The sequence below is a fragment of the Aythya fuligula genome, chromosome Z (genome assembly GCF_009819795.1).
Source record: "Aythya fuligula isolate bAytFul2 chromosome Z, bAytFul2.pri, whole genome shotgun sequence".
In the NCBI taxonomy this organism is placed as follows: Eukaryota; Metazoa; Chordata; class Aves; order Anseriformes; family Anatidae; genus Aythya; species Aythya fuligula.
In genome coordinates this window covers 35,234,599-35,248,574 of record NC_045593.1, presented here as the reverse complement: position 1 = coordinate 35,248,574, position 13,976 = coordinate 35,234,599, and the positions used below count along the sequence as shown (strand labels likewise).

General features: G+C 35.3%; 1 protein-coding gene across 4 annotated transcripts in view; it reads right to left on the bottom strand.

Annotated features, from left to right (window-relative positions):
- CCDC171 (coiled-coil domain containing 171) overlaps positions 1-13,976 on the bottom strand; it is a 173,692-nt gene that overhangs the window by 103,198 nt on the left and 56,518 nt on the right. For all 4 annotated transcript variants that reach the window (XM_032205832.1, XM_032205835.1, XM_032205833.1 and 1 more), the window contains exons 9-13: positions 13,514-13,616; positions 8,484-8,587; positions 5,516-5,605; positions 3,474-3,674; positions 1,373-1,540 (exon numbers count right to left, since the gene is read on the bottom strand). In XM_032205832.1, the coding sequence (XP_032061723.1) occupies positions 1,373-1,540; positions 3,474-3,674; positions 5,516-5,605; positions 8,484-8,587; positions 13,514-13,616 (666 nt within the window). The remainder of the gene's footprint in view (positions 1-1,372; positions 1,541-3,473; positions 3,675-5,515; positions 5,606-8,483; positions 8,588-13,513; positions 13,617-13,976) is intronic.

Sequence of the window (13,976 nt, the reverse complement as noted above, 5' to 3'; positions counted from 1 at the left end):
TTTGCAGTTCCTATGCAAACCAAATGGAGGAATGAATCAAGCTAGCAACAATCTCTAATATATGTATATGCACTTTGTTGTGAAAGAGTATCAGCAATATACCTTCCAAATACATCACATCAAACTGCAGGAGAAAACCTTTGTTCTTAAGAAGTGGGTACACCACAGGTAACAACACTGCCCCAAATCCATGAAACACTGGTAAGTACATGAGAAGAGCCCTACAGACCTCACAATCAATCTCAATAGCCATACTAAATTAAACCGTACAAAAGAGTTAGGCGCACATAAACCCAAAAACACTGTCAACAATGTTCATTCCCATCTCCTCCCTTACATTCTCCTTCTTCCTCTACATTTAATCAAAAATAGAAATGTTGTCTTTCTGTATAATCCAGAATTTATTCTAATATATCCCTCTTTAGTAATTTTGATGGACTTCTGAGGTTTTTTACTAAATGATGGAAGGAATCAAAATGATTCAGTGTAACTAGCCCTGTCCCTTACACAAGCTAGAAAAGTGGTTACAATTCCAGCAGATGAGAAAGTTCTGAAAGAGCTTTTCCCTTCCTATGCTCAGTAACAAAATGTCAGGGCAGCCAAGATCTGGAATCATTCTAGTAGACCATGTCAGCAGAGGAGTGACCTGATCAATGGAGTCAGAACATGAACTGAATGAAATTAAAGGGTGGTATATGTTAGTCAGTGGAACCAGTCTCAGTCTCTTCTTCCTAAAAAGTAGGGATTTCTGGGGAGAAGGGCCATGCAAGCTTATTAACATTACGATCACTCAGAAAAGTACAGTTTCTCCCTGGAACAAATATTAACATATGTTGACATGATTTAAAAAAAAAAAACTACTTTCTATTGTATTTCTGAATACAAATATGGTAATCAAGAAATCATAATTAAACAAAAAATACATTGGCATTTTTTTCAAATAGTGTATCTGAATCTTAAACCCATAATTTAAAGATGATGTTCCTGAAGCAAGTGCATTTTGTTTCTGTTTTATGCTAAAATAAAGACTTGCTTTATTAGTGTAAATGACTAAGTTCTTTGAATTGCTTCATCAGTAAGATTAATTTATTTTCTTTTAATTAGGTCCCTGTGGCTAATATTGGCTAGTACTATTAGCATGTCCTGCACAGAAAGCGGAGCTTAGAGACTTCATACAGACTTCAGTCACATTTACATGCCCACAGCAATGGCATCAAACTGAGTTGTAGACAAGCCATAATTAATGGTATTGAATTATTAACGTCCAAATTCTTTTTGAAATAAGATGAATGTCAGTCCTTTTTAATGATACTGTGATGTGGACAAATGTCACTGAATTTAATAGAGGTAGCTGGTGCCTAAGGACACTTACCTTCTCATTAGCCCTGTTGAGGTCTAAGATCAGGGCATCAACATTCTCCTGCAAGACTGCACAAAGCTCAGACCAAGAGAATCTATCTAGGATGCCTTCTGGTTGTTTTATAAGCACACAGCCAGCTACCAACCGCTGGTACAAGCCATGGAGGAAGGTTAGCTTCTCCTGAGACAAAAGAAAATGTAACTGTTATATATGAACAGCATTAGAATCTAAAGAGGTACATCACACTTGCAGTAATATGAGCTGCACACAACTGGGAGGAAAAAAAAAATCACCAAGCTCATTGTCAATCTTTTGAAAAGTGATACTGCTAATATTTGTGGTCAAAAATATTAAAGCCAGAGTAAGAATACAATTTTTACAAAACTTGTCTGGCTATACACAGCATACAAATACATAAAATTTGATCTTGCAGTGCTCATGACCAGTACCTAATACAGATGCAATTTTCAGTGCTATTAGTAAATACAATTTAATTATTCATGTTAACACTTTCAGGTGCATTGAAACTGTACCCACCTCCAGTATCTGCACAGCACACAGAAGCCTGACTGGCTTTGCAGCACAAACCACTGTTCAAACAACTGACACGTTAAATTCCTTCAAAAATTTATTCTGCATGGAATATGTATAACCAAATAGCTAGACAAAACAGGCTTATGGCTTCATCAGCTAAATTTCACGAACCACATCTCATTCATTTACAGTGACTTCAGGCAGTGGTATAATAAATTGATGTAAATTGTACATAATCTTTAGCAACAATTGCATGCAAAGGAAATTCCAGACTTCATCGTTCTAGTACAGATAGGCAACTTAGTAGCTTTCATTAAGAAAACAACAGAAAGCTGTACCTCAATAACTGCCAGAAACGGAGCCTTTATTCAAAGTCAATAAACCAGTGGAAAGGTTCCCACTGTTTGCCAGGGGCCCCAGTGAAGCTTTAAATCAAGAAATTGTGGATGACTAAGTTGAGGAACTATGGTCTTCCTGAGACCTTTCCATTGCACTTAGGTGCATTTTCTCACAATTATTTAATGGTATTTTAACTTAAAAAAAAAAAAAAAAAAAAGTAGTTCAGTTTGTTTTTACTTCATTTTTGGCAGATCTTCTATTTCCCCAAGGAAAATGCAGTGTGCCACCATCATAGCATTTTTGCTTGAGCTGTGATAAACCGAGGATGATAATTATCCATTTGGCATGAAAATAAGGGATCCCAAGACCCCAAATCAATTCACACATGTTGAATGCAACCACAGTGCTGTAGACATGCTGACTTTACAATATAACCAGGCTTCTAGTTTCCTTCACTTTAATCATTATCTGATGTGTGTATAACAATTCCAGCTGCTTCATGTGGACACTATTTAAATACCAGACTGCTAGGGAGGTGGAAAGAATGTTCCTTTTTCACTCAGTTGGCATCCAAATTCAAATTCGTGGAAGTAATGAGCTCAATATGCACAACAACAATGATAAAGAAAATCATTGCTATTGCTAATATAGAACTACCTTACTGGGGAGAAATAATAAAGCAAGAAAATTAACATCTGTAAACAAATACAAGGAGAGAGAGAGAAAACAGTTCTGAGATAAGATTTTTTTTAAGCAATTCCCACTTGTAGCACACCACAATGAGCTAAAAGGTCACAAATAAGATTTTTTTAGTTTTTTTGTCAGGCATGCAAAATTACCTCAATTCCACATTTGCTATCTATCAATTGCTATGTGAATCAGTAATTAACAACATGTGAAGATGATACTGTTGTAGGTTCCAAACGTAGAACACTCCTGTTAACTTTCAGTTTGAAAGAAAGAAAAAATGTTCATTGAGCGTATCTGTTTAAATAATTTCAGTTGTTCAAAAGCTCAAAATACTGGAAGAGTTAAGATATTAGTTCCAACACAGACGGAAGCAGAAACAATATATCCTGAGATCTTGTAGATATTAAATACATTTTTAAAAATACATATCTTAAAATCATATTTTGGGGATAAATGTTAAGTCTAAAGGTAACCATTTGATGTATGTAAATGTACAAAGTAGAGATTAAATAAAGACTCTTTTTGACAGTCATCTTGTCTCTGGTAATACCTCCATATCCTTCTGGTAAGCCCTGGTAAGCTTCTGGATTTCATTTTCAGATTCTGTGGCACATACTTTCTCCTTCTCCCAGCACTGCTGTACATTCTGTAGCTCCATTTTTAAAGCTCCTATTAAAATCTCTTTGTCTGCACACTTAGTATGCAGATGATTTAACTCTTCACTGGCATCAGCCAGGTTATCCTGTGCTTCCTGTAGAACAGACACAGAACAGAAAGGTTGGTACCTTACTCTAGACGTCTGCATCTGAGGAAGTAAACATTTACATTGCCATGTGTTCAGAAGACTCCAGGCTAATCTGACTACATCTTACCAATAATGGATTCTCAAAATTGGCAATAGTCCTTTTCTGCAGCTTAGAACTAGACAGCATCAGAAATCCATCTCAGAAAGTTAAAAACTCCATGGTACACTGACTTATCTTTTTGAATTCAAAATCCAGGTTATCTCCCCAAATGAGAATTCAGAAGTCATGAATGCAAATTATCCTCCGCAGAGTGAATTGGTCTTTGAGACAGTGAAAGATTTTTTTCATAAGTAAATCTTTGATCCATTACAGCCAGGTTGGTGGACAACAGAGCTACTGTGAACCACTATAGTCTTTATCTGCATGGAAAAAAATAATAATTTGAGGACTCCCTTTGGAGGTTTGACCATGAATAGAAATTAATCATCAGAAATGGTCATAAAGATCATGTTACCAATACCAAATCTCACAAGATAAAGAATTTATTAAACTATCCCTTATAAGACAAAAGATCGCTGACATACACATGCTTACCCTTCCTACAAGTACTGGACTTCCAGAACTGCTAAAGTTTGTTAAAGGTCAAAATAAAAGCATTGTTTCTTTTTCATACAACCATAGCTGCTTATATGGAAAATATAATAGTAAAGATGCTTCCAACTCATTAGACAATGACTTTTCTTCCTCTTAATGAAAATATTACAATATTAAAGCACCAGTAAGTTTCTAACAAATCTTTTCAGGGTGGATCTAGTTTTCAATCATTTATTAAATCTTATCACTGAAGATTTAAAGTGACTGCGTGCATACACAATCACTTAGTATGTACTACATACAAAGCAGCACCATCTGTGTGCAGAAAATGCATTTTTTGCTTGAAGAGTACACATATCTGTTGCAATAGGGTCTGCAAATAATAAAGCACCTAAGCTTTAAAAAGACCTTGTAACAGAAGCAGAAACCATAAGTGTCCTGAACATAAACTATTTAGTAAAGAAAGTTCACATCAGATGAAAGGATATGATGTTCAAGTATAAACGAATACGAAGATTTAATGAATGTTGCAGAAATATCTCTGACTAAATTGAAGTGATGAAGCAGTATATACCGTGCAAAACAATCTGAGAAACACTGGGAGTAGAGACATTCTATTTTGGCAGTAATATAATACACTGCCAGTTGGAACATTAAGTTTAACCATGACCTCAGGACTTCCTCACTCTCTTGGCCACTGATGTAACCAGACAGGACATTACAAAAGTGGTATGTTAGCCAAAAAAAAAAATAAATCTCTTTATTCAAAAAGGTTTCTGAAATGTCTTTACCAGTTCCCAGGTATATCTTACTGGTATACCTAATGCTTCATACATATATTGTCTGTTTTGATAAACAAAAACTAAGGATGGACATCTTTAATAAAATCTCCGTTCACATAAACAGAGATAACGTTCTTCCCTAATTCTTAGTTTTCTTGATAAAAGTAGATACAGTTAGTTAAGAAAAAAACTACTGAAAGTCATCTCAATATAAAACAATACTTTGCAAATTGAAAAACAGATTTCAAATAATTTCAGAAGTGCAATCATTGAAATGTTCAGTTATGTAGACTCAGGTGGTAACCAGAATGAGATAGAATGACTTCACACAAGCTTGCAGAGTAACTAGTCTGCTCAACAGAATACAATGATTCAGAGACTTATTCAGATACGATGAAAAGATAACTTAAATCCAGATGGATACATTTTGAAGAACTTTCAAATTTGATGTTAAGTTCATGAAACCATACCTTAAGGTCTTGACTTAAAGCATACATCTTCTCTTTGGATACCTCAAGTTCTTTTGTCATCTTTTCACACAAAGCCGTCATTTTCCCAAGCTGTAAAAAACACGGAGGTCAAAAAGACTCTTACGGAAGATCTATATAATCACTTTAATATAAAGGAAGAATTTTGTATAATAATTTTTTTTTCAATTCCTTTGACAATATTTATACTCTCCACAATCTGAATAATGTGCTTTAAAAAAAAAAAAAAAAAAAAAAAAAAAAAAGCCCTAAAAACTCTTTTATAGTGATTTACAATAAATAGCAGTGGCTAAATCCCAAACAGAGCCCATCATTAACTTTTCCATCAACTCTCAAAATGTCTGACAAAAACATAGACTTTGAAGTGTGTTTAAAATGTAATAAGTTCAAATTATGATTCGGGGAGTGGTTTGAGAAAACAAGCTTGCAAAGTCACTGGCCTTTTGCACAAAGTGTCCAGCTAAGAGAACAGTCTCTTGCTTTTTACAGAGTGCTGCCCAGCAGTCAGATACCAAGAAGCAGCAGTAATGATCCCAAGAGAGACGTGTTGACTTGTCAACTTTTTTGATTTTAGAAGCAACCACCTTAGTGCTCCATATCACCACTAGCTTAACTTTCAGAAAAAAAAAAAAAAAAGATAATAACACATCACTATAATCTTTGTTGTTGGTTACCTGATGATAAGGTTAGTAACACACTCATCTGAAATAAAACATCAAATAGATATGTACTACACTGAAGGCTACTGCTCACACCTGAACATTCAGGAACAACTCCTAAGTAAAATATCCCATTTACAAAATTTACAAATTACTCTGAATTTTTTGGTGTTGTTGTTGTTCAAATTCAGATCAGAAGACCTGGCAGAACCCTCAGAAATAATTATGGTAAACTGCAGACTGCAGTTGGAATATTTCCAGTCTTTTTACGGTTAGTAACGGTTTAGTAGCCCTTTCTCTCTCCCCAAGCATATTCTAGCCTCTGCACTAGAGCCTCTGCACATTCTGCACAGAAAGTCAAAAGCTTATTCTCCATCAAAAACAAAACACGCATACAACTTTCAGTCACACAAACAAACTATATCACTTGATCTAGTCATTAACACAGTAAATTAAAGGTGACAAATTACAAGTTTACCAGTATATTTCACATGCCCACACAGGTGTACATGTATATTAATAATTCCATCAGTATGTGCGGTATTGTTGGAAATCTCACTACAAAAATAACCACTACATAATTACTCAAAACTAAACCGTTACTGCTATGTATTAAAACATCCTATTTTTATTGCACAGTGCCCTTCATAGTCCCTTTGAGTTTTATTGTATTATTACAAACAGTTTTATTACTATACATATATAATATACAAAAAAACAAAAGCAGTGTTATCTTTGGGGACGGGGTAATCAAGAAGGACAGAGCACTGCCCTTTCTGTGCACCATGAAGGTGCTCGGTGATCTCTGGCTCTGTATGACAACTTCAGGGTCAGTCACATGCAGTCCTACTGGGAAGTCTTGTGGCAGGTCATCAGTTGGTCCTGCTCTGCTTGCGATTTATTTTTCTTGACAGTTCATTCTTCTTTCTGTCAGAATACTCTCTTTGCTTTCTTAGCAGCCACCCCCTTGGTCTCCCCACTGCTGTCTCTGGCACGGTTTCACAACAAAGCACATCACTAAGCCAAAGCCTGCTGAGTCGACTTTTCAACTGTGCTGCACACCACGTGACACTCCTCCTCCCAAATAACAATTCGCTGTGGGTAATATGTTCCTAGTTACTCTGCAGCTTCCAGACTTGGGTCTCAGAAGAGTTTCATAATGACTATACACGTCGGCTCTCTTATCTCACTGGGAGAGACCTAACAGTGCTTGCTGTTTACAAAAGTATAATTGTTTCCATGGTCACTTATTTTTGCGCCCACTGAACAAACTCAAAGGTCTTCCAGGAGACCATGCATTTTCCTGTAAGAGGGGCAAAGCTCATATACCTTTTTTTTTTTTTTTTTTTTTTTTTTTAATATTGTGAATGCCTAGCTAGACTACGCATTTATCAAAACAGAAGACAAAACCTAGAAATGAAAAACCAGTACTGGCATTTTTACAGTCTTACTACACCTTGGTCTTCTGTATTTGCCAACGTTATCCAAAGATAAGCTAATTAAAATTTTGCACAGAAAAGCTTTAACAAAGTGTAGTCAACTTCTCTCTACAGCCTTTAAAGCTACAAATTCATAAAACATTTAAACCCAAGAGGATTAATTTAATCACATTAGCAATACAAATGAGAAAATAAATGCAGGATTGTGACTTTTTAGACAGTAAAATAAAAGGTCAGTAGAACTGCATGAAAAGCTTTTCTTTTTTTTCATGGGTAAGACTCCAAAATTGAAATGTATCAATTGCCATCTTAGGTATCTTAAGGAAAGTACTGTCAAGGTACTATTTTACTTCAAAGACTGCAAAACACCATCAAAAAGTAGAGACTTCATCATAAACACACTCATCTCAGAAAATTATGCCATTTTTTAAATATACAAGGGAATGCATATTTGCATATCTGATACAAATGACTGTTGAGTCTTAAGTGATATTTAGGAGTACTGTAGTATACACTGCCCGAACTCTTACATCTTGTCTTCTTTTAACTGAAATCCTAGATATGGAAGACCTATTTCCATGAATGATTATTGAAAATAATAAGCCCAACAGATTTAAAAAAAAAAAAAAAAAAACTGGGAAAAAAACCTCTTTTCCCCGTCCCCCCAAATATAAGTGAAACTTTACCATAGGGCAAGCTTAGAGAAATAGTAGTGACAGAGGCTATTTCTTTTCGTATACGTGAAGCTGTCAGCTCAACATTCCCTCTCTTCTGACCTTTGTTACAAGCAAAGCGTATGTACTGCTGCAGGCTGAAGGCAATACATATAGAGCCAAACAGTGCAAGTGTTACCTCATTAGACGTATCTTCCAGCTTGTTCTGGTAAGCTGTCAAGGTACAACTCAAAGTCTCAAGGACAGAGAAGCTTGAAGGTTTATCTTTGTCCTTACAAGTGCCTAAAGAAAAATAGAGAATGAAAATTAAGCCCATAAAGCCACAGAGAGAAAACTACTCGCACTGGATGAGAAATATTAAAATTAGTTAGGGCTTCAGTGACAATACAAAACACTGAACAGCAGCCTTGCTTTCCACAAAAGATAAAGCTGAATAGCCATACTTTCATAGCAAATACAGCTGAAAGACATTTGTATAAAAGTTTTAATACAAGATACAGGACTGTAAATTCTGGATTACATTTTTACCTAATGTATTTGGTATGCAGTCTCATATATAATTTCTACAGTGGTCAAAACTGTGTCATTCAGTCAGACCAGCCAACATTAAAACCACACAATAACACACTTTGAAAAACACATTGCCTGAAAGTTAAGTATGTTACACTTTTCTTGACATTATTTTGCTGTTGTGACTAAGCATGCAAATTATAATGTAGTACTTCATTTACTCAAAGCTTAACTGAGCCAAAGATCACATGACTATATTATGCTTGGAGAGGTCTTAAAAACCTTTTAAATGATCTTGAATTTCATTCCAAAGGAAATAATAAAAAAAAAAAATATTATCTGTCTGCAGAGTCCTACATAATGTTTCAATTATAAATCTTCAAGCTGATATATCCATTATATACACACTATACTTATTTATTAAACTTTTAGATGGAGACTTCTGATCTGGTTGCCTTAATTAGGGACATATGAACAAGTCTGAACATTCCAAAGCCTGTAGTACAATGTGCTAAGAAAGCAAAACAACCCTATATTGATCAAGAGGTCACAAGATGTCAGCTGATATTAAATTTCCCAGAAAAACGTACTCATTTTTTCTGGTGTTACAGCAAAATAGCAAGTTATTGACAGATTCCTCTTCTCAGCTTTGTTTATATTAGTATGCAACTTTTATAAATCCATTTTGTAACAAATGATAACATCACCTTTTCCTCAAGCCTTAGAGATAAGAATGTACAGGGCTTCTCCCCATTACCCACTGCATGAATATTTTGAAGTGATCCTATTGTACAGAAGAAAAAAAAAAAAAAAAAAGTACTATTCTTCTACACTTCTAGCTCCAAGAAAGCTGTTATGAGTAATGTGCAATTATCATCATTTTTCCCAGAGAGGCTCATAAAGTCAAATCAGATACTAAATACTAAGTCTTTTCATTGGGTCAGTCTCAGTCCTGAATGAAATTTTGTCAGTCAGAGAAGGTGGCCTTACAGACTTCCAAGTTGTTAGATCTTTATTTTTTTTATATAATTCTATGGTTAGTATTATCTAATTAGTATGACATTCTGAAAAATGAGACATCTTGTATGCCACACATAACACTATTGTTAGTGGAAAACCTGCACACACATGCAAGTTAGAAAATACTGCCAACATCCATTCTGAAAATTTAAGTTTTAAATGAATTACTGACTTCTTTCCCAGCCCTTCAATGCCAGAAAGCATGGAGTATGGCTGAGTACTATTCAGATTGGACAATAACTTTTCTATTCAACTTGCTGGCCGGCTGTTTCTGTCAAAGTTATGCCTAGAAAAACCAATACAGTTTTGTAAATTTGTTTTCAGTCTCAGGAGCATAATCTGCCCTACAGCATAAAAGTGAACTTATAAAGAATGCACATAAAAGTGAATTTAAAAATAAGGCACATCTCTAGGACAGAATGCTGCTCTGTCTTATCAGGTACCTCCAGTGGACAGCTACATGTATTTTCCACAGTTTCTAACCATCTACAGAGTCAGGGAAAAGCAACATCTTCTCAATGGGAGTCCAGTGCCCTGACTCAAAACTCTGAGTCTTAGACCTGTCCCAGATGGCAATTTATTACACATACAATCATCCTGAGAAAAAAATCATAAAATCTGACCTTTTGTGAGAAGTTCAGATTTTAGACATAAGTAACAGATCTGTAACACCTTACAATACTGCCGTTTTACCATAACTAAAGTTAAGGATGCACAGGACTCCAGTGCTGTCTTTTCAATTACAAAAGCAATTTCTTCCTATTATCTATTGTAGGAACACTTAGCAGTGAACCTGCACGGGAAAAAAAATAAAAATAAAAAATAAAATAAAAATACTGTTATTCCCTACTTCTAGCTCCAAAGAAGCTGTAACATGGAGTTATCATCAATTTAAAATAATAGCCATTAAGTCAATCTAGCAGTTGTCTTCCAATCCATATTTTTCATCAAGCTGTCTAAATAATGTATCTTCATTTCTGAAGTCCCAACCTCCAGTGCTGTCCCTAAAACATGCCTTTGAACTGTCTTAATTTACATCATGGTTGCCAAGAACAGACTTTTGCCAGTAAACTTTCCATCCTGGCATTCTTTGCCTTTGCTGCAACCTTATTTTCTAGGCAGCCCAGCTTGCCAACAGAAATACCAGATTCCACCTTCCTGCATTAGCTGAAAACAAGCCTACAGCTTTAATACTGGCCAAATGTTGTCTGTTTCCATACAGCTATGCAGGAGACATGCAACATAATCCAAATGGCACTGTCTTGCTGGAGAGGCCCTACTTCAGCAACAAGGGGGAAAACAATACTTGAAGCATTTGCCCAGTATCACCTAAGAGTTTTGGGGAAAAATCTGGGGAAAATGCCAGGTTCAACATGACTCTGACAGGAGGTAGAAAGATGAGTAAACTACTCTTTCAGTCTTTCAGCTTATTCAAACAGCTAAAACTCTTATCTCTTTATATTCAGTTCACAATTTTCTTTTTTTTTTTTTTCAGATTACTGCAACTTTTTTTTTTTTCTTTTTTGCTTAAATGAAGACAAATTTCCCTGAGCTCACACCCTACAGGTGAAAAACTGCAAAATATGACAAACTGAATATGAACAAACCGAAATCATGCAAATTGGCCAGTAACAGTAACAATGCTGTGAAATATTTATTAAGGTCACTTAAAAAGAGGAAGATGTAGATTGTGCTTCTTAGTTTGGAATGTATAAAGATTTATTTTGTTTTAATTTCTTTCAATCTGATAAATATAAAGTCTTCTTCTCTTTTTCCTGGATAGCTCCAAAAGCACAGCAACTATCAGCACTTAAATGAAGGGCCTGGAGCCTTTATATTGACAGATTTTTAAGGCCACTTTTTTGACCACTGGAATTGAAAGTTTAAAGAAAAAAAAAATCAAAACAAGGAAGACTGTCCAGTCAACTGTGGCTCATGTAGCATCAATTCCCCACTTCTGCTAATTAAACTATGAAGATTTACCAATGATTTTGACTTTTACTGGCATCAAGGTGTATCCATTTCAAATAAGACATTTTTCTTGAAAAATGATATTGTTAGATAATAAATTCCTAAGAGTAACACATTAAGCTGAGAGCATTAAAAATGTTAAGTTTCACACTTTAAAAGCATACTGAACATGTAGAACAAATATAGTCGTCAACATCCACTTCAGTATTAAAGACTCAATCTACAGCAGTGCTAAATTTGACTTTCTTCCACAACTAAGCCTCTACAGAGACACTGAAGCTTAAAAAAAGATCCCTTTAAATAAGATCTTTCGAAGTTTACCTCAAACAACAAAAGCAAATTAATACTGAAGTTACCAAATCCCTAATAAGATAGGTTAAAGCTGTGAGACAGGTTAAAGCTGTTCTCTGCGAAGTTTATCACGAGGGAGAACAGAAAACCTACCCAAAAGACAATTACTACTTTGGAACTGCACTTTGGCAGCAGCACCCAGCTCCCTCCAGAATTGCAGTATCCCCTCTGGGCATGTGGAACTTTGCAAGATTGAGGAAAACATACAGATTTAAAGAGCTTTTCAGTCTGACATATCTGCAGTAAACCTATAGGTATTACCCACACGAATTACACTTACAATTACAGAATAAGAGTGATACCAGCTCCCAAATAAAAGTTATATAGCCCATATGAAGAAATCAATTTATCACATATGCAAGGCTAGGCCTTTGAGAACAACAGAATTTCTAGGAAGTTCCTTTACTCTATTTTAACAGTACTAGGCCTTAAAAAAAATCTTAATTTATATGTGTATCTTTCCTTAAAGGTGTTATACCACCTTTTATGTCTATTGGTGCTAAACATTGCAGAAACTTGTCATCACAATTTAAATCAAATAAATTAATTTGTCCTTTAAGAAACTTTTGATCTGGTTTTGTTTTGTTTCATTTGTTGTTGTTGTTTCCAGTTTATTTGCTCTGTAAACTGGAAGCTTTTTGTGTCTAGCATAGGACTTTCTAACAGAAAGTCACATGGAGAATTTTTTGTATACATAGCGTTAAATGAACATTTCAAATGAGAAAAGTGTATTGTTTTCACCCTTTAAAAAAGATCGCAAGCTTTTATGTTAAAATTCTGTTTGTTAGCCACAATTTCACATGTTTATGCATGCAGCAGTTTGTTGACTGACAACTACTAACTTGCAATTCGTTATAATTAGAAGAGAAAAATAATTGTATTAGATCAAATGAATGCAATGAATGCAATACAATACTAGTGCACACTCAACAGCAAAAAGTATTGTGTTATATCATGTGTCCTACACAACCTTTTTGAATATATGACCTTTAAGTTGCTGAAGGTTGCCTGAGAATTTGGCTCAGTTCAGGCAAAACATCTGTTCCCTTTGCAGGTATACTGTAAGGACTTTTTTCTCAGTTGGATTTAGAGCACAGCAAGTGAGCCCTTTTCTGACCGATCATATACACCCCAGCATTTGTAAATCAAGCTCTGGGCTGACAACAGCAGGTCCACATTCCGTCACCCTTTCTCAGCTAGGAAGGCCATTTGACTGCTGTGAGAACTGCTCTTATCATGTCATCAAATCAAAGCATGTTGAGAAGAGGGAATGCAAGAGGCATCTGCAGAATTCCCACAATGTAGTGACTTTGGAACATTGACAGATGCATCTGTCATTTTATACCTTCAACTAACCTGCTGTCCGCTGGCCTGACATAGCAAAGCTGTCCAAGAGTAACTCCAGCTCTCTCATGTTGTTTTCATACGTCTCTGTTAGAAAGACCTGGTGTTTCTTGGCCTTTATTTGACAGGAGAGACAGACAGGAGAAGAGGAGGAAAAAGAAATCCATTAAAATAGTAAACATAAGCAATACAGATCATGGTATTTTTATTGTCTTTTACATTTAGATTCATGTTATACTTTTAACACTTCTTTTCCTGAGTCAAATGAGCTAATGCCACAAATAATTAACAGGGTTTCATGGAAACTTGAAACACATTTAAAATAGAAGATAAGGCTTCAGATAGTCAAAACAAAAATAAGAATTGGTCTAGAAGACCTTCTGCTTTAAAAATATCTTAATGAATGATGATTAACTGCTGCCCATGAAGCAATATGCAAGCAATGAAATCTATTGTTATACCCTACAAGGGCATC